This window comes from Pundamilia nyererei, unplaced genomic scaffold, assembly GCF_000239375.1.
Source record: "Pundamilia nyererei isolate P.nyererei 1_Seehausen unplaced genomic scaffold, PunNye1.0 scaffold00069, whole genome shotgun sequence".
NCBI classification, from domain to species: Eukaryota; Metazoa; Chordata; class Actinopteri; order Cichliformes; family Cichlidae; genus Pundamilia; species Pundamilia nyererei.
Genome location: NW_005187470.1, coordinates 443,043 through 470,927, shown reverse-complemented (window position 1 = coordinate 470,927; position 27,885 = coordinate 443,043). Strand labels below are relative to the sequence as shown.

At 37.8% G+C, this 27,885-nt stretch overlaps 2 protein-coding genes across 7 annotated transcripts in view; one reads left to right on the top strand and one right to left on the bottom strand.

Moving 5' to 3' along the window:
* Positions 1-1,077: 1,077 nt before the first annotated feature.
* Positions 1,078-8,300, bottom strand: zdhhc6 (zDHHC palmitoyltransferase 6). 4 transcript variants are annotated; one of them, XM_005736368.1, is made up of 11 exons: positions 8,272-8,300; positions 5,241-5,780; positions 5,039-5,130; positions 4,423-4,582; positions 4,154-4,312; positions 3,552-3,605; positions 3,143-3,310; positions 2,919-2,960; positions 2,330-2,478; positions 1,822-1,868; positions 1,078-1,715 (listed from the first exon to the last, which is right to left on the bottom strand). In XM_005736368.1, the coding sequence occupies exons 2-11, from the start codon at positions 5,505-5,507 to the stop codon at positions 1,615-1,617; spliced, it is 1,239 nt and encodes a 412-aa protein (XP_005736425.1). In that variant the 5' UTR covers positions 5,508-5,780; positions 8,272-8,300; the 3' UTR covers positions 1,078-1,614. The 4 variants fall into 4 exon arrangements, with proteins under 4 accessions (XP_005736425.1, XP_005736424.1, XP_005736427.1 ...); XM_005736367.1 differs by lacking the exon at positions 8,272-8,300 and adding an exon at positions 8,017-8,263; XM_005736370.1 differs by lacking the exon at positions 8,272-8,300 and adding an exon at positions 8,017-8,263 and having other exon boundaries at positions 2,330-2,475.
* The window catches only part of vti1a (vesicle transport through interaction with t-SNAREs 1A), a 111,145-nt gene continuing 91,555 nt past the window's right edge, over positions 8,296-27,885 (top strand). The window contains exons 1-3 of one of the 3 annotated variants that reach the window (XM_013911664.1): positions 8,296-8,476; positions 15,539-15,597; positions 16,504-16,614. In XM_013911664.1, coding sequence (XP_013767118.1) covers positions 8,383-8,476; positions 15,539-15,597; positions 16,504-16,614 — 264 coding nt within the window. In that variant the 5' untranslated portion in view covers positions 8,296-8,382. The remainder of the gene's footprint in view (positions 8,477-15,538; positions 15,598-16,503; positions 16,615-27,885) is intronic. The other 2 variants (XM_005736371.2, XM_005736372.2) reach the window with 2 other exon arrangements.

Sequence of the window (27,885 nt, the reverse complement as noted above, 5' to 3'; positions counted from 1 at the left end):
CACTGCTTTAGGTATTTATTTATTTTAAATGTATTATAAAACATTTTTTCTTTTAATTTTAAATTGTAATATTTATTTATTTAAATAATTAGTAAAACTTTTTTTTAATAAAAAATGCTTTTTTAAATGTTTTAATATTTTCAATTGATTTCCTCGTTTTAGTTTTTTTATTGGTTGGTTTTGTTTTTGTTCAGTTTTTGTTATCTCAAGTGTCACTTTTGATCTTTTTAAATTATTATTATAAAACCCTAAAATCAGGGTCAATATATAAGAATCTTAAAGTAAGTATAATAATACAAAGGCAACAGTTTGTGAAGGTGTCCTGTCTCACATGCTCAAATACAAAGGGAGGATTTGAATGCCAAATGTGACCAAAGTGAAAAAGACTTTATTTTATCTTAGTCTTGTAACTAGATTATATTATTGTTTGGGTTTCATTTGTCCCCCAGAAATTTAACTGTTCAACAGTCCTGGGTCTTCTTTGTCATATTTTTAGTTTCATGATATTCCAGATGTTTCTATTGGTCAAAGGTTTGGACTGCAGACAGGCCAGCAGCATGCCCTCTTCTAGTAAATACTACCAACTTTAATGTAATATTTATATGAAATGCTAAACAAAGAACATAAAAGTTAGATAAAGCACAACAGATACAGAAACAAGAATACAAATAATTAGACTGAAATTTGCCTGTTAATGAAGTGTGCCAATGCACCCATGTTCCACCTCTTATAGACCAATTTGTCATTCTTTAGTTTAACTTATGGCAAAACCAGTATTTTAAATTATTTTCATTGCTTAGTTTCCTTTGGTCACCTTAAAGAAAAAAATGAGGCAGATGTTGTCAATAAATTTAATATTATAATGAAAAATTAAACATTCAACTTATTCAATTATAAACTGCAGAACTAACTTTGATGTAAATTGTTTCTGTATTTGAAGGTACTATTAAAGGAATTATACAAATGTTTGACTGAAGTGGCGGGTTTAATTATCTACAATTTATCAAATGTAAACGAAGCACTTTTTACAAGCTCAAGATGTCTTAAAAAAATTAACAAACAAGAGAATCTATTACAAAGAATGAGACAAACACTCTTGGGGGAGATCTTTCTTCATTTTTCAAATTATATTTTGAGGCCAACAATTTACTTTCACAAAAATAATTAATAAAAAGAAAATAAGAAAATGAAATGTCTCTATAAGGTAGAAAGAGTTCCATACCCTCAAGTTTGGTGGGCAGAGGCTTTGCATAAATAGCAAAAAAGAAATACCAACACAAATGAAAAATAACAGGTTCAAGTAAAAAGTTTAGTCATAACAAAGTTACACCATAGTCTGGTGTACTCTTGGACATTAAGACGGTTGTTGAGTTTAATTTTTGGTCAGAGGAATCAAACTGAGCCTATGGGACCAGTTCCTCTAATGACTTCTCCACAAATAAAAAGTGCTCAGTAAGACTCAAAAAACTACTTAGAAATATAAGTTGGCACTGAAATGTGCAAGAAATGGAAAATTTGAAATTCTTGATGGTAAACCTGCAGGATCGGGCATGACATCTTCAGTGGATGCTTATAAACATTGAGAGTTTAACACATCAAGCCCGTTGACATGTATTAATTGACTTTTTTATCACTGGTGGTATCACTCGCTGCTGTGTCATAATGGCACTTCTCCACACATCGTCTTGGAAACCATCCTCTTACACGGTCTCCAGCTTAATGCCAAACAAAAAAATAGAAAGTTACACATTTGTTACAGTGACTTTACACGACACTTTGTTACAGTGGTTTTGAAAATTCAATGGGACAATAATTCCTTACCTCTCAGTTGCTCCTCAGTTAAAACTTTATCTCCATACATCCACCATCTAAAGGAAAAAATTACAGTTTAAAAAAAAAAAAACGACTCATCAAATACCTATAAAGTTTATTAGCCTGTGGGGCCAGGTTCACCCCTTAAATGCTGCACTAAGGTATGTGGTGTACCATGAATCAGCAGCTGGAGGTGAGGCATTTACAGGTCAAACACTGTTGTTGTTTGACTTCTGTGTTAATCCCAGTTTTTCCATAATGCACTCGGAAAACCAAGGTGGCAAGTAGAACTAAATTAGCAACTGGCTATCTGGCTGACTGCTAGGATCTGCTTGGGACGAGTGACCGTAAATGATGTGGCCTACTTATGACCAAGCTGTGGAATCTGTCACTCAGACCCAAGTGGACCCCTAGACTCATGAAGTGGAAACTATGACATTCTAATTAGACTGCTGGTTGACCACACTCAAAATCAAACACCAAACAGGAAACAGTAGTTCTGTGCAGACAAACTTACTTGGTACCACGAGTAGCCAGAATGGTATCTCCCTTGCAGAGAGGGATCCTGGGTTCCTCGGTGCAGGGGGTTCTAAAAAAAGTTTGTAAACCCTTGCTGAGAGGGCAGCAAGCTCCATTATAATCCTCTACTGCCCGGTACTGGACCTGCTGGTCAAGGCAAATATGATACATGGTTATTCTATTGCTCTGAACATCAGTTAAAAGTTACTTATGTATGTGTAGAAAGTCTTTAATCTTAGTGCTTTGACAAATCTCACAGTACTGATTATAAGATCTACACTATAAGAAAGGTATCTGTTAATTTCATTCTCTATGGTGTATTGGACTGTTACAAGCTAAGATGTAGCTCATCAATTTCCTGACATGAGATGATTATAAATATGATCCTCAGTGTTTATTTAGTATCAGTCCCTAGTACTTCAGCATGAAAATACACTCTTCTTGACCTGTATGTTTTGCTTGTTTCACACACTGCATAAGCCAAATTCATGCAATGCATAAATAAACCCCTGACAACACTTAACAGTTATGTGCAATGAAAACTACAGTCTTATCACAAGTATTTATTCTTTAACTTGGTTACTTACACTTCTCACTCGTTTATCAGCTTTCTGTTTCAGTTGCTCAATCTGTGTAAGGAGAAATAACAGGTACAAATTTTATTTATAAACTGAATTTTTATAAGAAATGTCTAATTAGTCATCACTGAATCTATGGAGTTAAACAAAAACATGTTTTTTTCTAATTTTAAGACAGAACAGTAACAAACAAAACACAATCAGTAATGTCTACATTACTCAACTCAACCTACAGTTAAGGTGTGCTGGTGACACTTGGGATGGACTGGCCATACAATGCCATCGCCTCTGGGTGTCCCCGACCATGTGAAGACTTGTTTAAAATTCAGCCAGCGGCTGCCGAGGTCGTACGGGAAGATAAACTCTTCCCCTGTTTGGTAGTGCTGTATTCTGTCTTTGGCCTATTAAAAGAAAGACAAGCAAACCAAGAAAACACATTTTCTAGTACTGTCAGAGGGTACTATAACATGTGTGTCTCAGTCATTTTTAAATATGAAGTACTGCAATGATATGATATGGTACTGAGTGAATATAAAAATCACATCCCAGATTACCGTTTGTGACTCAAGAGAAAAAGACACTGATATCTCAAAATGTTATCAGGAATCAAAGTCACGGGAAATCAAGCAGAGACATTCTGACCTTTTCCTCTATCCACGACTCGATTGAAGTCTTATTTCGAAGGATGACTTTCATCTGAAAAGGACACACACTCATTATCAGAGTCAGCAATCTCTCGGCCTATATTTCCTTAAATAAACTGCTTTGTTATTGGAGTATTGAATGGAGCTGGATATATACTACACATGTCCAAACTTTAAACTTATAAAATTGGTTTCACTCTTTCTTGCTTAAGAAAATTCAGTTACCATTTATTTATTACAGCTATGCAGTTTATCTTTTTTATGCTATGCACTGTCTTTATTTGTCCCTTTATGTTATGTTAACAATTTTTGTTACATTATTTGCAAATAAATAGGTAGGAGTATGGATCCATGCATTTGCAGAATTCTAACCCATTTTTTTTTCTGATATGCCTACATACGCCACAATATGCTCTCTGGTCAGATCTTCACCAGATGGTTTCCACACTGCTCTTGTCTTGAAGTGAAAACATGGCTTGCAAGATGTAATGTGGCTTTGTAGGATAATGAGTAAAATAATCAGACAAATGTATGTCTTTCTCTTTTCTTTTTTTTTTAACCAAAAGCTTGTTAAGTTTGCAAAACTTAGGAAAAACTCACCTGTATAACGAAAAGCATACCAACGGCAATAGTGGTGCCAAGTGCCAAACCTAAGGCAAAGAGTGTAGCAGCAAAGGCAGGCACACTGAAGGGCATGAGGGGCTGAAATTGACGCACAGCACTCATGTCAATCCTTACAGTACTCCAGCCGAATGATATCTGCAGTGAAGAAAGAGGAAACAGCTTTATTAGCCTGGTGGGGGTTCGGCCTAGAACTGTGATAACAGGACATCAAAAGCATGGTGGGGCCAGCGCAGGTGACAGCTCACCCTCTCATACAGCTGTGTGTACATAGTCATAATGAAGATAACGGCAGCGTGTGAGCAACCCAGTGGAGCCAGGAGCAGGAAGCTGGTGAAGTAGGCGTGATTCAAGTGGCCACAGCAGTTGTTGATCCAGGGGCAGTGGTGGTCCATTTTCATCACGCACCTGAAGGAATGGAGATGAGGAGGAGTAACAGGACATAAGAGTAATAATCTGCGGTCAAAGCTCATTTTTCAATCATCATACAACTGCAAAAACAGACATTTCACATCAATAGACAATCACTAATGATGTGCTCTAAGGTATGGAGCACTCTAATGGAGTGATACTTGCATGAGAGGAAATAACATGCACTTAAGGGATGTTTTCTTCTGAAATAGTAGTTTGGTGTGCTGCCAATAGCTCAGTAATTTTGCAGCTGTAATGCCCCGTTCCTGAACCAATTTCTTTGGTCACAAGTCAGTGTTTTTCCATCGCAAAGAATTTTTTTGCCACTCCCCAAAACCTTTTTAGTCAGCAACCAAAGGAGAAGCTCCCCTCTCATTCACTGCCACACTATTTTGTACAGGTGAACCGTTTTGACTGTGTTTAATAAATAAATTTAATAATAAATGTAAATACCTGTTACACTTTCGACAGTGGTGGGACCTGGGAGCCTTGTAGCCTTGACACCCTCTGCAGAACTGTAGGTACTGGGTATCCTGCTGATTTTCCTGTTTCAGCATAGACACATGTGTCAGATAATATATGGATTTATAACATTTAAATAAGTTCATGCTTGCTAATGTTTGTGTGCTAAAAAATTATATGAACTTATCCTTACTGGTTTCCAGCCAAGAGGAATGTATCCAGGTCCAACAAACATAGCATTGAAGTAGTTGTAAAGTATGAGGACAGTCCAGTTGATGAGCATGATGAAGTTAATGCTCCCCCCTGTAGTGTCTAGAGGCCAGTACCAGATAATGGAGTCTAGAATTGCCATTGTGGAGCATATAGCAATGACAGACAAGGCTATGATTGGACCCCAGTGGCACAATCTCCGAACCTCATGGAGGTTCTTAAAGGTCACAAAGGTTGACAGGAAGTTCATTTTTTCAGAGCTAGTTTAATTCTAGTATTTTGGCTGCTGGACTCCAGAAATTTCAAATGTCAATGTATTAGTGTTTTGCTCTGCTATCTCCCAAAGTCACGGGTAGAGGTGATACACATATTTTTTCTCGTCCTCTGAGTATCCAGGAACAGGCCCAGTCTTGAACTACTGACGCGTTCTGTGTCCCACGATTTCTTGTCCTGGCAGAGAGCAGCATCCTCTCTTGTCAATCCCTGAAGCACACGGTCTTTGTGATGGACTCAAGTTTCCCATCTGAAAGAGAGGGGGAAAGCAGTTTTAAATCATAAGCAGTGAAATTAATTAGCGACAGAGCCAGGAGTCACATCAAGCTAATGTTTTTTCAGTAGTTACATGTGTCACCTGTCCCAATATTTCTGTTATGGTAACAAACAACAGCTGATAACTAGGGACCTTTTTATTTGGGATCTATACATACTCAGTTAGATGACCTTTCTGAAATAATTAAAGAATTTTCAAAAGCTTATTAAGTCTTGTTTAATTGGGATTGTTTTGCAAAAGTATTGTGAAAAATTATTTGACTGATTTCTTAGTTTTTTTTTGCATCTTTATCACACGTGCATTTTCATTGTCTAATATTATATTTTGTTTTAAAAATAAAAAAATGCCATCTTTAAAACAAACTGTCTAGAAATAGTTGCCAACCTTGTTAAATCATGAACTTTTTTTTCTTTTAACTGAGTTCATTTTCACCAACCTGATTACTGCCAGACCTGTTGAATCAAGAAATCATTTCAATAGAGACTATCTGACAAAAATTAACGTAGTCTAAAAGATGTCAAAAATATCAACATATCATGGCACAATAAAAAGAAACAAGTGAGAAACAAAGTCATAGCCATCTATCAGTCTGGAAAGGGTTACAGAGCTCATCTAAGGCTTTGGGACTCCAGTGAACCATTATCCACAAATGGAGAAAACTTAAGAGCAGTGGTGAACCTCCTAGTCTCCGGCCTACCAAAAAACTCCAACATCAGTGTTCATTATTCAACAATAAGACAGGGATCAGGGAAAAAATCCATGGGAGCGTTCCTAGTCGAAACTGCTCAAAAATAACACAAAGCCTCATCTCATATTTGACAAAAACCATCTTGAAGATCCAAAAGACTTATGGGAAAATTTTTCTGGGAACTGAGAAGACACAAGTCTAATTTTTTGGAAGGTTTTGTCCTGTTACAGGTGGCATAAAACTAGCACAGCATTTCATAAAAAGAACATTATAGAAACAGCTAAACATGGTAGTGGTCCTGCTGCTTCAGGACCAGAATGACTTACTGATGGAACCATGAATTTTAATATCTGAAAGAAATTCCTAGTAGAATGTCCAACCTTCAGTTTGAGTCCTGAAGCTCAAGCCCACCTAGGTTATGCAGCAGGACAATGACATGAGAAACACTTGCAAGTCTACCGCTGAATGGTTAAAAATAAACCAAAATAACATTTTTGGAGTTGCCAAGTCAAATTCTGGACTTTAATCCGATTGAGATGCTTTGGCATGATCTTAAACATGCTCAAAAAACCTTCAATTTGGCTGAATCAAAACAATTATGCAAAAAAAGAGTGGACGGAAATTGCTCCACATCAACGTGAAAGACGGATTGACAGTTATAACAAATGCTTGACTACAGTTCTTGCTGTCAAGGTTGACACAACCACTTATTAGTTTTAGAGGGCAATTACCTTTTCATACAGGGCTACGTAGGTTTGGATACCCCCTCCCCCCATTAAGAAATGAAAGTATCCTATAAAAACTGCATTTTGCATTTACTCGTGTTATCTTTGTCTAATGTTAAAAGTTGTTTGATTACCTGAAACATGTAAATGTGACAAATGTGCAAAATACTTTTTCACAACACAACTTATGTCATACTGCTAATGAAAAAGATGTTATTCGTGCTTTAAAAAAACAGAAACAACTCCTCGGTAGTTGCAATAAAAATACTGAACAATCATGACTAACATTTTTAGCTAATGACTTAAAAGCACGTACACAAACGGCAATAAAACACACCACACTAATGTAGACAGTGCTGGATTTGTATTAATATTAAATTACCAAACTAAAAGCAGAACCACAGCATTTGCTTCATTGACTAATTAGCTTGTGTTACCAAGCTAGCTAATTCTCGCCAGAAAAAAAAAGATTAATAACTACGATTTATATGCAAGTCTTCTATCCATCACTGCACAGTAATGGACAGAAAACTATGCGTTAGACAACTCCGCTTTTAAAAAAAATCAACAGACAGGTGATAAGTTTATGCCTTTAGCTCTAAAATTGTGTTTCCGTTAGCACCGTGGGTTCAGCAGTTATCGTTAGATAGCTAGCCTAGTCACCAACATAAACACTAATAACGTAGCATGCTGAACACTTACCACGAGGGGCAAACAGAAAACAAAGATAACCTAAATGACAAATGCTTTGTTTTTAATAAATAGAAACAAAAGGCTGTCACTTTAAATCACCAACCTGGTCACTTCCTTATTTTTTTCATAAAATTTTCCTGTGTACAGTGAGGAACCTTCTTCATGGTGTCTCAGAAACTAATACCCTCTACCACTTGTAGATACCTTTTAATCCAAGTAGTAGTCTATCACCGAAACGGCACAGAACTACAAGAGTTATTCATGTATTCAAATTCGGGCTGAAATTATTAGCATTTTCTGTCCATTTTTCGAACCTTTTTCAGTGTCGAAAACGTGAAAACAAAGTCAAGTTCCTTACCGAGCACATTATACTGTGACTCAAGGAAGAAGCTCCATTCGAGGCTTGTTGTTATTCTGAGCTAACTGTCAACCAGAAAGCTAGTTACCTGTTGTAAACTCGACTACCAGAATGTCTTCAGACTTTGAAGCATACGAGCAGGACTTTGGAACAATTACCGCAGAAATAACTAATAAAATTGGCCGAATTCCCAAACTAAGTGGAGGTAAGAGTTTCATTTATAAGCTTTTAAAGCTCATCTGGCTTGCTAGCTCCAGTCTCAGCTGACAAGGCAGCTAACGGTAGCGATAATGTGATTTCATCCAAATATTGGTCAAACTAGTGGTGAAACACAGCTATATAAAAATAGTTTTTGTTATATAAAAAGAATGTGACATGTATTTGTGGCCGTCTTCTTATCTTGGTATGTCTTTGATAGGTTTAGCCGGTGTGAAAATAGTGTTAAAGAACATCCTAACTCTGTTTATGGTGTTCAGAAGAGGATAGAAGCTTCAAATCACTTTAATGAGTAGGTTAATATTAATTGAAACTATTCAACTGAAGTAATCTTTTAGTGTTATCATAGTGATTTAGTGTATGACATTCTTGCCAATACTTACCATAAAGAAAAACCTATGGATGTTTTTGTGGACAATCATCGTTGGAAAAGTTAAGTTTTGGAATGGCACTGATATCACTGCAACTTTCAATGACACTTTTGGGGAGTGTTGTTTTTAGTTTTACTGTGGATTTCAGTTTTAGCCAGTTTAAAGATAATTCAGCCTTTTGATACCAGCAAGTTTGAAAGCATACGTTTCTTAATATGTTAGCAAGGGCCTAGTAACTAATATGATGGACTAATAACTTTATCCTGGTATTGACTTAAATATTTAAAAGCGTGTCTTTGGTTGACTATTTATTTAGCTCTTTACATTCCATTCACTTTTATTTATCTAGCGTTAAATCATAACAGCAGTCACTGAAGGTACTTGGATTAGAGCAATGTAACCTTCAGTGGACGGCTTTTCCAGCAAAAGGTTAGCAGTTTCAGAAATTTTCTCATTGATCTTCAGAACACAGTCCTGGATGCAGCTGTAGATGGTGTACTCTGGTTCATCCGTGCATGCTGTCCAGCTCAAAGGACAGTGTATCAGCGGCGAGGTCCATAGTAGAAGTTACAGAGGGGTTTGAGGTGGGATTACATCAAGCATCAGGCCTGAGTTCCTTCTTGTTTGCAGTGATAATGGACAGGTTGATAGATGAGGTCAGGGAGGAGTCTCTGTGGACTTTCATGTTCACAGATGACATTTTGATCTGCAGTTACAGTAGGGAGCAGGTTTAAGAGGTCCTGGAGGTAAGTTGAGGTATGGACTACAAAGAATAGGAGTGAAAGTCAATAGACAAGACAGAATACATGTGTGTGAATAAGAGGGAGACAGATGTAACAGTTAAGATGGATGAGTTTAAATAAAAGCAATTCACAGTGCACAAGAAAAGTTAAGAAAGGAGTACAGGAGAGGTGGAATAGTGTCAGAGTTTATTTGTGACAGACGGACAACAGCAAGAGTAAAAGGAAAGGTTTTTCGAGACGGTATTGAGACCTGCTATGATGTATGATTTGGAGACAGATCATTAATAAAACCACACAAGACAGAAAGTTGTTAAGATGTTTTTGGGAAGTGGCCAGAATGGATTAGATTAGAACTGAGTACATCAGAGTTTCAGCTCGGATTGAGCAGTTTGCCTACAAAGGTGGAGAGAAAAGGCTGAGATGGTTTGGAACTGTGGAGAGCAGGGATAGTGAATGTATTGGACAAAAGGAGGAAAAGAGGAAGACCACAGAAAAGATTCATGCATGTAGTGAAGGCGCACATGATAGGATGAGGTGGAAGCAGATGGTCTGCTGTGACAACCCTTAAAGCGAGCAGCTGTAAGAAGAAGACATTGCTGGTTTCATCAGTTTGTTAAAGTGATAGCATTCTGTCATTCTATCAGACTTAATTCAGACATAACCAAAGCCGCATGTAACACTTTTTGAATGATATATTTAGAATAGATTGTTATTAAATTGTAGCTCTTCAAGTGTGACTTTGTTGATTTTCTAAAATGAAAACACAGGTATCAGCTGGTAGCTTCTGGTCTAGTCTTCTTAGAGTTGTTTTGCCTCTTCATTTGTATGACCCGCAACTCCTTCACTTTTGAAACACTCATTGATAGATTCTGATGCTGTAGGAGTACAAATCTGACTCTGTCTTCATAAACTTTATCACAAAATTTTATTTAAAGATTTTATTCTGTGATATAATTAGAACTGAAAGCTCAACATACATGTGGTCCATGTGTGCTTCCAGCAATTAATGCCGTGTTCACACCACTGATAAGAAGCTACAAACTGACGCCTGACACTTGTTGATGCTTTATATGCATCAAATCAAAGTTGAGCTGACGTCCATTTTTTTTCTTCAACCTATCATATGCTTGATGCAAATAAACACTTGAGCGACACTTCCGTAGCAAACCAGTGACAGTGTCGCTTGTGATGTCTGTCTGTCTTTGTAACTTTGTCTGGTTGTGAGAATTTAACATTAAGGCATGCAAATTGTGTCTTCTAAGCTCTCTTTGATGTTTAAGGAGGATTATTATTCTGTTGAAATGTGGAAAGAGCATTATGTTCTAATTTTGTTTTGTACAATAGGAAGCCTCTTTAACATGTCTGACCACAATTTTGATAAAGGTGTAGCTTTGAAACTTTCTTGAGATAACTTTGGGCAGCTGGAGAACACCTTATTACTGTATAGGATATTCTCCTATATAGTCATGTCTTATTGAGCTGGGGAACTTAAGATGCTGGAGAGACATCTGCATAGTGGTAATCTTTTTATAGTTGGTTAGTTTTTGAAAATTTTACTTGTTCAGACCTATTAAGACTGCTGTTTGTGGAACGACTTTGGGTATTTCTCCCCTCTTCTGCTCTGCGTGTATCAGTTTTGGAGGAGAAGCAGAAGAGACATACACATGCTTGCATACACAGTGAAACAGACAGCAGAGGAGAGAAACAAAACTGCATTGGACTCTTTTGAACTGAGCTAAAATAAAACATGTGCACAAATATTGATAGTATCAATAGCAATTCTGGTATTGATACTCAGAGCGATACTTTAAAAAAAAAAATCCCCTTAAGTTCAGTATGTAGCCCTCTGAATTGTATTAAATTAATTAATTAAATTTAATAATTTTTTTGGAAATGGAAAAAATATACCTCAAACATACACTATGAAAAATGTCAAACAACAGAAGTTGACATGACCTTTAGAGACGGGCACATTTACATTCTAGGTCTCAAAAAAACTCAGTTTGGAAAAAAACATGAAAAGGTGTATTTTGTTTTGTTAACCAGTTATTAATGAAAGTAAAAATCAGAGTGTGTTAATAGTCACTATTTGCAAATTGATGATGAGCCATCTTTTAAGTCGTGAGTGACTGCTCTCCCCAGCATAAGCTGCCTATCTAGGTTTAAAGTATCAGTACTGGCAATTTTGGCCCTGTATTTACTTGGTATCAGATCAATACTAAAATCTGCAATATCGCACCGCACTACTTGACTACATTTTCAGATAGCAATATGTTGTTAATGTTAGATAGACCTCTTTACTCATCACCAGTTCTCATACTTGGTTCTGTAGGTTTCAGACATATGAAATCCTGACTGTCTGAGCCTGTTTTTGATACTGTAATTTATATTCTGCAGGATCTAGGCACGAATGCATGGCTTTGACTTTTTTCTTTGAAAGGAGTCTTTAAAATGTATTTATGTTTACATTTCTGTACTGTGAAGCCCTGCACTAAAAGAGGGTTTAGAGGTGGGTTAAAACCTACAGATGTTGTTAACCACCTGGCTCTGGGTCTTCCCATCTTGTTTTTCCTACATGTAGATTTACCAGATTGCTGCATTAGTGTTTTGGTGGCAGGCAGGCAGCTGAAAGACGGGCAGCTTGTGGATTTGGCTAAGCCTGGAAGGGAAACATGAGTTTGGATGACATGGAAAAGGCCAGAGCTAGTTGGCCAGTTGTGATTTAACTTTAAAATGTAATACTTTTACTTAACATACCCATAAATGAATGTAGACATATCAATGGGTAATACTTTCCTATTTAAAATGACTTAATACAAAGAATAGATAATAGAATGCGTAATAGAAAGTTGAGCTTCAGTTGCTCCCTTATTTCACAAGGGATCACCACAGTAAATAGCTCCACTATTGACATTGCAGATTTTTTTAAAACCCCAGATTCCCTTCCTGATGGAACCCCACAGGGATTTATGTCTCCTCCTGGGATCGAACGTATCGTTTGCTTGTTAGGCAGATGTATAAACAGCTACACTGTCATCTGACACCACTCAATACCAATCACAGTTATAAGCTGAGACAAAATAGTCATTGAGTTTGTATTTGTTTTCTCAGTGCAAGAGCCTTTCTGCACAGCACCTTCTTCCATTTTTACGGTCACTTTTCAAAATTAAATGGTATTTTGCAGTGTGAAATACACTGGGTGTTTTTAGTTTACAGCTACACTAAGCCAAAATGGTGGGAAATATATATCTAAAGGTGGATATGACAATTAATTTAAGGCTGAACTACTACATATTAAAATTTTGGTGTCCACACCTAACTGAGTAGGAGCAACCGTTATTACTACTTACTTACAGTGAGTGTTAACTAGTAGTTTGTTTTAAGTTTTCAGATTTCATATGTGGAAGCTTTATCTCTTCCTCTCGGCTCACACTTGCTCATTGGGTTTTCAAAGGCGCTGCTCTCACAAAACCTCGCTTGACTGAATATTTCTGGTTTGGAATTGGCATGTCTGAAGACTCATGGCAGCCCATTCCGCAGAGTAATTTCTCATTGCTTCCTCTCACCATCTGTTGACTGTGTCAGAGGAAGCCTGTATGAATATGTACAAAGCTAGAAAATGCATTACAACCATAAGTAGTTGTTGTGTGTTTTCTGACACCAATGGAATAGTTTACAGTTGAATTTCAATTCCCTTCCTACTCATTAAGTTTTTCTTAAGTTCTTTTGGCTCTTCTTACCCAAGTGGATGCATTTTGCCCATGATATCCCCTCTGTTCAATATTTTAAAAAGGAACCATAACATTGTTCTTGTAGTTTATTACTTTTACTTGGCATGTTATGTTGTTGATAATGGCCATGGCATGTGGAAAACATGACCTAGATGCTCACAAAACAATAAAAAAAATATTTATACATTAATTTTTGTATATTATTTATTTGCAACATTGCTCCAAAACTCAACATCAAGAAGAAATTTGAATAAGAATACTATGAACAGAACAAGACTCAACATCCTTGTTCTATTAAACATGGCTCCAAGTTTTCACTTTTGAATGTTCATGGCAAGAGATTATTTGTCAATCACTGGCATTGAAATATGAAACATAAAAAGTAAAAGAAAAATACCAAGCCCTTTGTTTTCTTTATTTTTGCCTTACTTCTGTGTACAAAACTCCTCATCCGTCTGTCAGCAGGTTCTAGTCTTGGTAAATAGCCATACATATTTCACAGCCCTCTAGCTCGGGCCTGAGCCTGAGTACGAAAGCGTCATCTCATCTTTCACTGAATTGCCTCTGGCTGTTTACTATAGAGGTTGTAAGGTTGGACACAGGTTTTAAAAATGAATTTAAGGGCCATGTTGGCCTATGGCACCTGAGAAACGAAGATCTTGGCTTAGCTTTTTTTATTGCAGTCCCACAGCTGGGTATTCTTGTGATTTACTTTTGTTTGTATTTTACCTAGAATGCTTTTCATACTTTGCTTTTAAACCTTTATTAGAATACATCTGTTGGGGTTTCAAAAGCAAATAACATTTTCAGAATTTCTTAATTACTGTAAAAAATGTAAGATTGGTTCGACTTTGTAGGCATCACCTCTTAACATTTACCATCTGTACTCAATACTGAGCTGGTGTTTAAGATGCTGCACTTTTTGTAATGATACATTTTATCTGTGAATTTATAATTATGTCACTTTTTGTTTTCTGGGATTTAAAAAAAAAAAGAGTAATAATTAACAGAATTTTTATTGTCAGTATATCAGGTCCACAGGTGTCCTCTTAAACTGTTAAACCAAATATACTACAAGATCAGCACTTTGACTGACTGTTGTGATGTTACAAATGTACTCTAAACTATTTAAAATTTAGTATGATATATCTCACACCATGGTTAGCAAAAGATTTCCACAACACCTCAAGTCTGGGATGGTTCTAACATTAGTTTGGCTTCGCTTTTGCATTACATTGATCGCTTTGTCTTTTTCCTCGAACTGTTGTGTGGTGGGTGCATTGTTCCACTTAAGGGAGGCTGCTGCTGCTGGGGAGTGCTGTTACCACAGGGGTGTGCAACAATGACATATGGTGGATGTGTGATAAAGTAACATGCACATAAATCTCTTAACCCAAAGTTTCTAAAGTAAAGGCTGCATGTTAAGATGACATTAAATGTTATTTTCTTTACCCTCTTTTATATTTTTTATGTTATTAATGGTATTTATGCATAAGAGAATTTATTTCCTAACTTCATTTTTTTGTTTTCTTTATCATTATTAAACTATATGTGTAAGTTGCTTATACTTTATATCAAAGCCTTGGGCAATGGTCTTTTCTTTTCTTTTTTTTCTTGTTTTAAGTTAACATAAATATGCTTGATTAGTAAACACCATACCGCATACCATGAACAAACAAAATCTTTGGCCAGGATCTAATTTCAGGACAAAGACTAGTTCATGTAGATGTAGGGAAAGTGATAATGCCGTTGCCTTAAATAACTGTTGGAAGCGCTGTAGTTTGCATGCTGCTCTGGAACTCTTAAGTCCTAATGAGTTTCAATGGGTAATGTGGTAGAGCAGCCATGGGGTGAGGTGTAGAACAGTGCGTTAGTCATTCTGAGTGGGACTCATATTTCTGGCAAGTGAGCAAAGCTGACACCTCCCTTCCCTTTGAGTTGGCATGAGGTGTCTCGCTGCTCCTCAACAGAAACCAACAAAGGCCTCATAGACGCCAATAACTAAGAGACATCAAATGTTGGCTCGTCGTGTGGAGAGAATGTGTAAATATATCTTCAAATGTGTCCTCGTGTGTTGTTTTCTCCCAGCCTCTTTCTTTCTCTCTCCCCCTCTCTTCCCCCGTTGCGGGGGAGTTAGGCTGTTGTCATGAAGCGCTGTTCCTCCGTCGGCTGATCAATATGTTGCTGGGTTTTTTTTCTCTTTCAGAGGAGAAGACACAGCTGGTTCTAAATGTCGACAAACAGCTTGAAGAAGTCAGAGAGTTGGTATGTCTTTGATCAGTAATTTTCTCCTCTTCCCATTTCCTAAATAATGAATTTGTGGAAAGAGGGAGGGGACAATTTTCACTGGCACCAGACAACAGCACCTGTATTATCCTGGTGGTGACATGAGATGTAGACATAACACACATGCACACATACTTCACATGGCGGAAAGGAGGCTTCCTCCTCATATGATTACTTTCCCATAATCTGCTTTTAAGTGACACCCCTATGACACATTTCAAGCCATTATCTTGGGTGGGTGTCTTCATGTTGCTGTTTAAACATGAGCAAAGTCACCTGACAGAAACAAATTGTTGTTGCGGTTGTCTTGTTATGCCATAGTGATGAGTTTCCTCCAAATCTGCCACAGAGAGACCTGTCTACCCATGCATCAGATGTACTTTTGCTTCATTCACTCAGACATTGTTGGGCCCATGCGTGTCATGGCAATGAAGGAGCCCTCGTATTTGATTGTGTACTTACAGAACATACTTCCTCTGTTGTAACTTTTATCACAACTGAGTGACACCAGCAGAAGGCGTTTGATTTTACAATCGGCACTGGAGGATATTAAAGTTAATGCTGCTGAAGTTGAATCTGTTCAAAAGTGTTCAAAGGGAGCACACAACTGTAAAACTTGCCCTTAAAATTTTTTTCAGAAAGCTGGTACAGGAAATGTGATCATAAAAAAACCTAAACTTTTAAATGTAAAAATGTACATATACAGTCTATTTTGTACTTTTAATACAATCTGTAAATCTGTAAATCTGTATTATAATGAGCTCTAAATCTGTCACTCTGGCAGTGTTTTATATTCCAAGTATTTCTTTTGATTTTGAAATGACTCTTAAAATTTCTGTTAGGAATGTTTGACTTTAAATGAATTGGATGAATTGTGGGTTTTAGCTGGAGCAGATGGACCTGGAGGTGCGAGAGATCCCCATCCAAAGCAGAGCCATGTACAACAGCAGGCTGAAGAGCTATAAACAGGAGATGGAAAAGCTTGAGAAAGACTTTGTAAGTATTTCAATATGTCATGAAATGTTTTTTTTAATTCTCATGCAAACGCAACAGTTGTAATGTTCTTACTGAGAGTGTAAATGATGCTCCATAATAAATAAGCGTCTATAAACTACTCATCATAAAACAAACACCCCAGCTTTTTTAAACTCAGAAATTAAATTATAAAATAAATGCATATTCAAAGAAATATCATTTGGAAAATTGGTTTGGAACCAGTCACTGCTGACACACACGTGTTGAATTTGTGGGTTACTTTTCTTCCACTCAGACGAGCTGGATGAAGTCCAGAGACTGTGATGGTTTTCCATCTTTTCAAGGCCACCGTGCAGTTCTGTTGTTCCAGTGTTTTGTGTCATTATCTTACCAAAAAGATGAACCTCTGACCAATCGATCTGCCTTCGTTTGTTACTTGTTTTTTTTGTTTTTGTTTTTTGTTTTTGTCACATGTCCAATAGCGAAATACAGTACCGTTTTGTGCATGACCATATTCTGCTAATAATTCTTCAGAGGATGTAGTAACACTTTGTTCCATCACCGCCTTTGTTCAGACACATCGTTTTTGTAAGTAATCAGCAGAATTTGAGGCACGTGCATAAATCCCTTTCATGACATTTCAAGGCTTCACATACTTCCATCGCTCTGCAATAGCTGTAAATTAACCAAATAATTAAACATTAATCCTTGAAAAACACTTCTTTTCTCATGAAATTTGCATCATTATTTATTTATCTTTACTGTTAGAAAAACACCAAAAACTGCGGAGTGTTTGCGTGTAACTCTCACTCTCGCAGTAATTCCTGCACTCACAAACAGACTTGCACTGAAGCTCAGCGGTGCATCCACAGAGGTTAATTCAGAGTTCATATCTGAACTTTCAAGCAATGCCTATCGAGAATGGGTTGTGTGTGTTTGTGTTGTTGCTGCAGAATCTGGCCTTGTTTAGTAATTCATAAATCACTGTATGTCTTGGCTTGATTTATCAAAGCTTAATGAACAGTCTGGTCTTTTGGGTCGCTTGCTTTTAGTCTACATTTTGAGCTACCAATATTGCCCAAGGTACTTCACGTAATCAATAATACTCAGAAATACGCAATTATCCAGTGCAATTGAATCCAAAACTTTTTTAACCTCTTATTTTAATTATTATATCTTTAAATTGATCCTTGTGAAAGCATTTTAAATTGATTGTTGGCATTATAATGTTAAGAAAAATCGTAGTGGTAACGTATCTTTAACTATATCTTTTTTTCTGTGGTTGTTGTTGTTTTCTGTTGTCAGTTTTGTTTTGCTGGTGCTCATAACATGATAATAAACCCGTAGTGTAAGAGCCGTTGACCTTGAGCTTGAGAGCACGTGTCCCTCCACGAGTCAAGTTTTATGTGATTTAAATCCACAGCCTCAGAATGAGTTGGAAAAATATATACTGAATTGTTGAAGTCCTGTTGAGGAAATTCAGCAAAGGCTTCTCCTTAATGTGTTAAGTTTAGATGTTGGCCAAAATAACGAACAAACTTTTCTCCAAACCTTGAAATGAATAAAGTGTGTACTTTTCCACACAAATCTGAACTTTTTCTTCGCTTTTAGAGGATTTATTGGAGGATATTTGGATAGCTCAAGTTTAATGGGAAGGTTTTCAGGAAGTAACGGGAAGCAGTGCAATGATCATCACAAAAATGCACAATGCACAGCCAATATAATCAGAAATCCAAGTGTTGAGTACTTTTGATTTGATAGAAAATGTCAAAATAAAAGTAGCAGTTGTGAGACTCAAAATAGACTTATGCACATATGAAAAAGTACATATTTATTTATGATATACTGCCCATCTATACCTCAGATGACTACTACAGTCCATGCTTTTCACCAACACTCATTATTTTTCTTAAATATTTGTTTGGTATCTAATCATCATTAACCACAAAATACTTTTTATATTCCCCCACCTCACCGCTCCAAACAAGTAAGCATGCACAAACACCGCATTTAGATTCAAATAATATGTGCTAGTGATCTGTGAACACGCCACTGAGATGTGCTAACTGAGATCATAGAAGAGATCTCTGTGCCAAAACAGCTTGCTTTTCTCGCCATAGGCATTTAATTGGCTGACGATTAATCTTTAACTTTTCTTCTCCCCACTCTTACCATGCTTAATCATCAAGCAGCTAACACCTGCTGTGGCCGATATTGGTGCTAATTTTCGTTTCTAGCCTTTTTTCCCTGTCTTACGAGCATGTGCTGGCGACGAAAATTGTTTCTTCACCCTGGCAAAACATGGCATTCCTCCATGCACTTTATAATGCAAAAATCCGGTGTGCACAGTCCTTAGAGAGTATGATGATGTCTAAATTCTTTTTTGCACATCGCTGCATACTTAAGTCGTGTCTGTAATTGCTTGTACTGAAATAAAAAGCAGAAGGTAGCCGTAGGATAATCCGGGTGTCCGGAAAATAAAAAAGCAGTGACTGGCTTCTAACTGTGAGTCTCCCTGTTTGACTGTAATTTCTCTTTTTTACACCTCTGCGTGTGGCGCGGTGAAATCAGCGCACATTTAAACCAGGATCACCCACCTCACAGAGTTACATCTAGTATATCTCGTCTCCCGTAAATCTGATGCAAGTGTTCAGAAGGCAAGAACTTCAGCCCCCTCAGATGTGTCTCAGATGTGCCAAATGCTATAGCTGAGCTCAGCTTCTCACTTCCTGCCGGCCTAGGGAGGACATGACACTCGGCTCGAAAAGGCATCGAGTGGAAAAAAGGGCAATCTCCTTTCTTTTTAATGTAAAAAGCTCCGGCTTTGTTGTGCTTTCTGTGGATATCAAGGCCTTTCCACTCCCTCACTACCAAATCTCCCCCATAACCCACCCCCTACTGGCCTCCCACGGGTGTCTCCCCCCTTAACCTGCTCTCTCATCCTCTCATTCACCCGTGGTTTGAAGTAATTCTACCACTGGTGTGCCAGCTTGAGACCTCATTCCTTCTCCTTTTCAGACAGAGGGCTGGAGTTGACCTCAGAAACCCAGCCATTTCATCCAGAAAGAAAACTTATCAAACAACCACCCCAAAAGGTGTGTGTATGTGTATATATATATATATGGGGATCTCACAGGTGCTGAGCCACGACAAAACAGACATTGTAGTAGCAAAATAAAAAGTAAGCCAAAGTGTACAATAAATAAATAAATAAAAAGGAAATGAAAATCCTATTTGATGGGGTCAGCTTGCTCAAATCAGAGGGAGAAGAATGGCATGGCTCTTAGCAGTGGCTTTGATCAGGGAAAGAGAGCCTAACCTAAGTTTAATTTAATGAAGTCTATTGGGCAAACAGAGCCACTGTTTTCAAAGTGCCAGGTTAGGTCTGTCCCAGTGGGCAAGATGAGGACTCGCAGGCATTGATTGCGTCACGCAAAACACAACTTTAAGTGTGTGAGTGAAACTGGACGCCATGAAATGTGTGATTCGTGTGACTTGTGTATAATGAGGCATCGTAAAGCAACATTGGCTGGAGGATTTAAAGATACATTTGTCAGTCCTGATAAATTTCTCTTATCAGAATATATTTTGAGTACAGAGACCCCTCCTTCCTTTCGCCTGACTATGACAAACTGTTCTTTATCATTGTCAGGTCTCTGATTTATTATGTAGACTCAATAAAAATGAAGAGTTTTCTTTTTTCATTTTAACAACAAAATTGACATTATTTAGATTAGGTCATCATTATTTGGTTACATGACAAACAATCCTCAGGTATTATTGAAAATGAAGTAACTTTATCAATTTCAAGCAAATCTTTTCTAATTTCCTTGCAATTTTTAACACTTTTCTGCTTTTCCAATCATCAGTAAGTAATTAGCTGAATAAGATGCACCGGTGGCTGTAACTTGCAGCCCTAATATCATTGTTATCATTATGTAATTGGTATAAATTCACTGGAATAGCTTTGCCTCAATTATTTAATATAAAATTTCATGAGGAGTATTGATCTCTTTAAGAAAAAAAAATCACAACTCTTGGTCATTACTTTGCAGTAGCTATGAAGTTTAGACAAGTGTCTTCATATTTTTTCTTCCCATTTTAAATCCTGAACCCTTTTGAGAGATTATTCACTGCATGGTTTACTTGGACTATCAGCACACCTCCTGCTGGCAGCAGATGGCGGTGTTGATCTAAGAATTTTCTTTGAGTAAGCTTCAACATCAGGAAGATATTGGGCACATTCACCAATTACTTTGCCCTGCTGATATGTGGTTGGACTTGCTCTGATAAATTCTTCTTACCATTGCTATGCCTAACCTCTGCTTTATGTTTAATATGCAAGATTGAAAATGGTGTCCCTGTGGTGAAAACCTATCTGAGTTCTTGCTTATAAGCTTATAAGTTTATGCATTTTCTTTTCTTTTTCTTTGCTTAATTATGCTTTGAAAAATACTTAAGCAAACAAAACAGAATATAAATTAAATGCCAAGTCCTTGAGAAAGTGAAATGCCTTTTTTAAACATTTCATGCTTTAACTCACAACAATATTCTCATTTCTTCTCTCAACTAGTTCTCCGAATATGTTTCACCTCTTTAGATTGTTTCTTTTTTTTTTTATTATATCCAAATAAACACTACTGGTCTAAATGTTTGTTTGTTAAAAGGTTAATTAATAGTCTTTAAATCTCAAGCTTTGACAAGTTTTGTTGTTGAGACCTTACATCTTTTTGTCATTTATTAAAAAGGAGGTCCTATAATGGTCAAGGCAGTTTTGTTGATGGCACGAGATCCATTGTGTTATGCGTTTTGTTTCATCTTATTGAATTTTGAATAGAAAACTATTTTTGGTTTGTCATAATACGCCACACAATGTTCCATCAAGGACCCACTAACATGTTATCTACATGCCAGTATTTCTTTTGAAACTCATATCGTCACCCGGTCTTATGAGGTCGGAAAATATGTAGGCATAGTACAAATGATTAGTTATTGCAAGATTTGAAAAAATGCGATACAGTCAAAATTTAATTTGTCTGAAGTGCAGTACTTAAATTCAGAAGGAGCCCATTCAGTAAGATTGAGGTGATGATTTGTCTTTTCATTCCCAGCTTCATTTATTCCGACATGGACCCTGATGTTAAATCACGAGGCCAACTGTCACAGGAACTCAACTATCCCTTACTAATTTCCAGTTATCTGTTGGGGTATTGTTTGGAGCTTCAGTCATGGTCAAATAGGATGTGTGGATTGCCTTTTTCTTTAATAAAAGTATTTTCGGTGGAATGCCTCCCAGTGTCTGCCAAGGGAGATAATTAATGCATTTGGAAAAGAGTTGGTCAGCCTTGAGAAATTCAACAGTTTATCTGCTAGGTGCACTGAGGTGAATAGAATGAAAAAGCTAATGGTATTGAATATTTTCACTCCATATATCAATTTCATAAGTGGTTTCACTGACCTTATAAATGATATCTTGAGACTTGACATGTAGTTTTCAGTTGAGGCAATGACTGAAAATGGTTTTAATGAATTGGAGTACAGCACCTTTTAAGCTTTTTTTGATGTAGAAATGATTTAATTAAAGTGTGGATGCACAGATATAACAGATAATTTAATGCTCAAATTCGATCAAGACTGAGTTACTAATGAATGACTACTGACATTCCTACACGCGGCTCAAAAACATGTTTGAGAGTGTTATCTGAAGTTTTCCATGAGACTTTTTTTTTCTGGCCCTAAACTTAAAACTTTTTGTGTCCTCTTAATCTGATGGTCAACCACAAACTATTCATCAGTGGCAATGAATTAACATATTTCTGGATTTATATTTTAATTTTCAGGGTTTTGTCTTTGTGTGATTGGCTTCTGCACTAAGTTGGAGTTCAGTGTTTGAAATGTGAATTTTGAGTGATGGAACGGAGTCAAACACTTGAATATGAGGGTCATTTTCATGTTTTTCATTATCTTAAAAAACTAAATAAATGATCATGGACACTTGAAGATTGTAGAGACTATCCAGCTTTAACAAGAGTGGTCATAAACTCATTACTTTTGGCACAGTTACTAACCTTAGCAAAGAATGAAAAGTTTGCAAAGTCATTTAATGAAAAAGTTATTTGTTTTAAAGAGCTCTGGCATCTTAAATGCAGTTTTTTTGCACAACTTGATCGTAATTATGTTGAGATTTAAGTTTTGAAGTGAGATTTTTTTTTTTTGGGCGACTGTACATTCCAAGCTAAACATACAACTAGCGATTATATATTAGCATTGTTGTAATCCTGCTTGAAGGCTTCTTTTTTTTTTGCCCCTTGTCCTCATTAAAGTGACTTCTGCAAGCAACAACATGACAGACCAACATTAGTTGGATGTTAGACACTATAAATCGCATTAGGTTGCCTTGGCTTACTTGTTCATATTAAACACAGAGGAGTAAATGCAGATTGACTCTTTTCATGGTTTGTTGCTTAACAACCCATCAACAACACCAAAGTCTAATCACTCATCACCAGTCATAAAAGAGTTCCCTGAATTGACAGGGATTTTTTCCCTCTCTCCCTATATTTCCTCTGCGCTGAGTGCAGATTTAGGATGTAAGCAAATAGATCTTCTTCTTCTACTTATGAATTCTGGCTTTCATTCGGAAATCGTTGCGAGCAGTACGTCTTGCACAAGCCCTTTGCGGATTTGTGGTATTGCAGGCTTTACCATGTCCCCTTTATGGACACCAAGATGGGATTCATTTGTGGATTAGCCTTTTGTCACTCATGTTGAAACCATTTTATTTATTTATTTACTTTTTTACATGTTTGATGGCGTAATGGCAATGGTAGGTCAAATCTGGGTTGAAGGACAGTGTCACAAGAAGGACAAAAAGTTGTGCTGTCCAAAAGTGCCGTGTTCGGTTTTTATAGAAAAACGGGAGACAATACTTTGGCAATACTTTGCTAATTCTGCTTAGTTTTTGTTTGTTTTTTTTTTATTTAAAAAACATGTATGTTTTGCATGTGTAAATTGTGTTGGAAGCATTAAAAGAAGGGGATAATTGATAAATGTAATTTAACAGCCGGTTAAGTCTAAATGGAAGTATCGTTGAATGTTGATGGGTCTGCGTCTCAACTTAGAAATGTCCTTTTGGGCAAAATATAGGCGTTGACACCAGTTCAGGATTAATTAATTAATAGGGTGTTCTCGGTGGTTGTGAATGTAAAGTTGATTTTTAAGTTATATGAGTAATTTCTTTAGCATTGCTCAAAGAAACCAGACTGAAATTATGCTGTGTAATTTCCAGTAAGCCTGATGTTTAGGATAAAATTGGCACAACAGCAAATTTTACTTGCTAACGAGGTGTGTGCTCTTTAACAAAATGATTTGTCGTAGGGTTTGACTCTCAAATATCACACAGATAGGCCGTAATTTGTAAACACATCATCCCCTGCTTCTTCTGTGCCTCTTCATGTGAACTCTCTTCTGTATGGATGGGGTATCTGCATTATGCCTGGAGCACAGGATTTGTTTGGCAGTGTGCAAATTCGGCCGTTATCCTTCCACGCGATCGTTTCCTTTCTCGCTTATCTCTCCTGGCCCCTCCAAAGTCACCGTACTTTCACACTCACTGACAGCGATCAGTATAGCTTTCAGACGCTTGTCTGGCTGAGTCTGCCAAGAAGCGAAGGCCCTCCCAGGTCCCCTCACTGTCCTCAGGGCTTGTGTGATTGAGTGACTGGAGTGAGTGGGGGCCAAAGATAATAGGGGGAAAATATAAAGACATGGGGTGATGATATGATAGCACCCCCACGCTCCTCCTCCACCCTCCTCCCTCTCTTTACTCCCCTTTCCACCTCCCCTTCACTTTTCTTTTCCTTTCTGTTCTTCTTTCTGTCCTACCCCCGGTTCTCGTGCACCGAGCCTGTCCCACGCAGTAGTGTAAACCAGAAGTGACATGTGACACCCACTCCCCAGTGATGTGCTGACAAGCGGGTACTAGAATAGGTGACAATGTTTTCTTTTTTTGCCAGACTGGCTTAAGTATGGTGAAGGGATTCATGAAGTATTTATGAAATATATTATGAATCATTGGGTCTGTGTTTTTCCTCTGTATTTTAGGCAGTGGCATTTGCTTTTAATAAGTAAGGCTCAGAGACGCCAAGGCTGGGGAAAGGAGTAAATGGAGGGAAAACTCTGTATATTTCATCTTTAGTGGTGTTTCTTTAGAGTAAAACTTCTATGTTTACACATGTTTTAACCCTTGCTCACAGCCCCTTCACAGAAACATGCACACACATGCACACACACAATTAACTTGGTTTCTTCCTCTCATCCTAAGTGTTTCTAATGAGGGAGTGTGCCAGAAAGAAAGGGAAACCGTTTTTGCTCTCAGCGACCAACAATTTTGCCTTTTCTCGGGTGTTTTTGAAGCCTGCAGTGGAATCTGGCTGTGGCCTTGATCAGAATTACATTGTGGAAGATGAATTAAGGTTTTTTTTTTTTTTTTTCAATTATCCCAGAGGTTGGCCAGCATTAGAGCATCAGCTTACTCCTGCAGTGAGACTAAACTCTTTAGTTTTGTTCCCCTCATCACCATAGAGCACTTGTTTGTTCTCCGTTAAGCTTTTTTTTTTTCTTCTTTTTTTGTATGTTTTTGTCTTGGTATTTTTATTCTGAAATTATTCATTTCACAAAAGACATTTGCAAACAATCAAATAGCTCATTAAATTAATGTTATTTTGTGGATATTCTAGCACTTTTTTGTTTAAAAAATAAATAAAGCATCATTTTTCTTTGTGTTAATGTTGAATATAAGACAATTTCCTTTAAATTGGCTTACGAGGTGCAAGAAAGTCTTGTCTGTACCAATCAGTTGACTGCTTTTTAAAAATTTTCTGCACCGTTGTTGTGAATTCCAGCACAGAACCTGCACACTCCCAGGAAACTCGTAAGTGTATTGGGAAGTTCAGGAGGGCACATGTTGGAAGGGCTTTGGAAGGGGGCCTTACTGGCCTCATCAGCATTTGAATGTGTTCTGGCTAGTGAAATAACAAAGTATACATAAATATATAGAGATAATGATCTGGCTAAGTCTCTATGTGTGCTGCTGTATTCTTATGCTAATGATCCAGCTATTCAATGCCAACAATGGTCACATTACAAGAAAAGGCAAAGCACTGAAGGAGATAGTCTTCTGTGTACGTGTCCACCGAGGGACGCGCACATGCTCACCAGGCCCAACTTCTCTCCCTTTGTGTCTAGGTTTTTTTTTTTCCTCTTTTTTTTTTTTTATTACATTTTTCAATTTTAGATAACACTCCAAGAATAGACATCAAACAAAAATGAATCATAAATCGAGGTCAGGAGTGAGCCTCTTTCCAAAGCAGAGAAAGGGTTAAAAGTGAAGGTATCTTTAAAAAAGATGGGAAGACTGATAGGAGAGGAGCTCTTCTCAGCAGAGGGTTCAGTGAACCATATGTAGGTGCCCACAGGCTAATGGGCCGGTTGGTCCCTGGCTTGCCAGGTATCCTGTATGCACATTTCCACCCCCCCACCCCCCAAAACAAAACACACGCACACACACATAGATAGATAGACTCTCCCTCCTCGTCATCCTCCAGCACTCACCTCTCCAACCCCTCCCACCTTCACTCTGTGAAAATACCTCCTCCACTTTCCTCTAATCTCACCTTTTTCTCTGGTGCTGACCTGGGGAGGCTCTCTTTATTCCCCACTGCACGCCAGAAGCCAGCGTTGTGATCGGAGCCCGGGCCCCTGCGCTGGTTCCCCTCTCCTCTCCTCTATCCTTGCCCTGGCTGCCCGCCTCCCCGACGGCTCTGCTCTATTGATTTACTCCTCCAACCAATGCTGTCTGTCTCTGTTTTGCACCACCAGCACCTAGGTCCCTCATCTCTATAACCCTCCCTCTTTCCTCATTTTCTTTGCTGTCTTCTTTTTTGTCTTTTCATACTTTCTTTCCATCTTTCTTTCTGTCCCCTCCTACACAACCACGGGCTATGGAAGGAAGAAACTAATGGAACAAGAGCGAAGGAGTGAAAGAGACACGGAAAGACTGGTAGTGTGGGAGGGGAAATGGGGCCTTTGATTTTTCATTAGAAGCACCTTCATATTTTAATATTGGGTTTAATCGGGCCCTCGTGCCTTAAAGAAATAACCACTGAGAGATGATCCCTCGGCCTTCAAAAACTATATGGCGTTTCTTCAATCAAAGCCCTTCTTGAATTTGCTCTTTTGTTTGGAGTTCACTTTCAACACCCCTCCTTCCACCGCCTTCTCTTGCTGTCTCCTGGCCTATCACTTTGTGGTTACAGTCGTTAGGCTTATTGACTGATCTCAGCAGTACTTAGCAATAGAAATGACTTTGACAGGGAACCCCCCTTCCATTCACACAGGTGCAAGAATGAAATAGCATGGTATCAGAGTGGTGTAAACCACTACTGGCAAATGATAAAACCTTGGTTGCTTGTGGGCTAATTGATTAATAGATTTTTAAAAAAAGCAAACTAATAAAGAGAAGTTTTATCACAGTTGTGTCAGACAGTGTCAGGTTTTTATTAAGGGACATGATCTTTTTGAAGCTGATCCACTCTGTCTGCCTAAAATAAGTCTCCTCACCTCACACCTGCTCAGATATGTCGCTGGCTCATTTATTGCCTTTCCGTTGTTGATCATTCACCTCTATTTGTGTTTTTTTTGACAATTGTTTCTCTGAGACTCCTTGAGGTATTTCATCGAGGTGGAACACAATGCAGTGTGCGTCGAAGCCACCAAAGCACCAACCTGTGAGCTAATGAGAGGCCCCATGCTGTTATCTAAGGCTCCGGCTTCTCTACCACTGCTGCACTTCTATCAGGGGAGAGAACACACACCGGGCTACCGTTCACATATGTTGCACGCGTACGTTCTCTAAAGGAGGTTTACCGGGGATGCAAAAGCTCACAGAAGCCTCCATCTTACATACAGTAGCCCCCATGTATCCTTCTGCACTCACACAAGCGCACAACAGACAGAAGTAAAGGATTCGATGGCACCAAAGACCGCAATAAAACAAAGGCACAAATGACACCCTCCTGCGACAGTCCCAACTGTAGCTGCTTCTCTTTGTCTGATAATATATCAGATGTATTAAAAAGGAGCACTTAATTGAACAACCTCTCCCAGTTTGTTTGTGTTAAAGGAGAGTAGAAGATGCTAGACAACAATTTGTGTGTGTGTTTCGCTTTGTGCTTTGCTGTGCATGTCTGTGTGTGTGTGTGTGTGTGTGTGTGTGTGTGTGTGTGTGTGTGT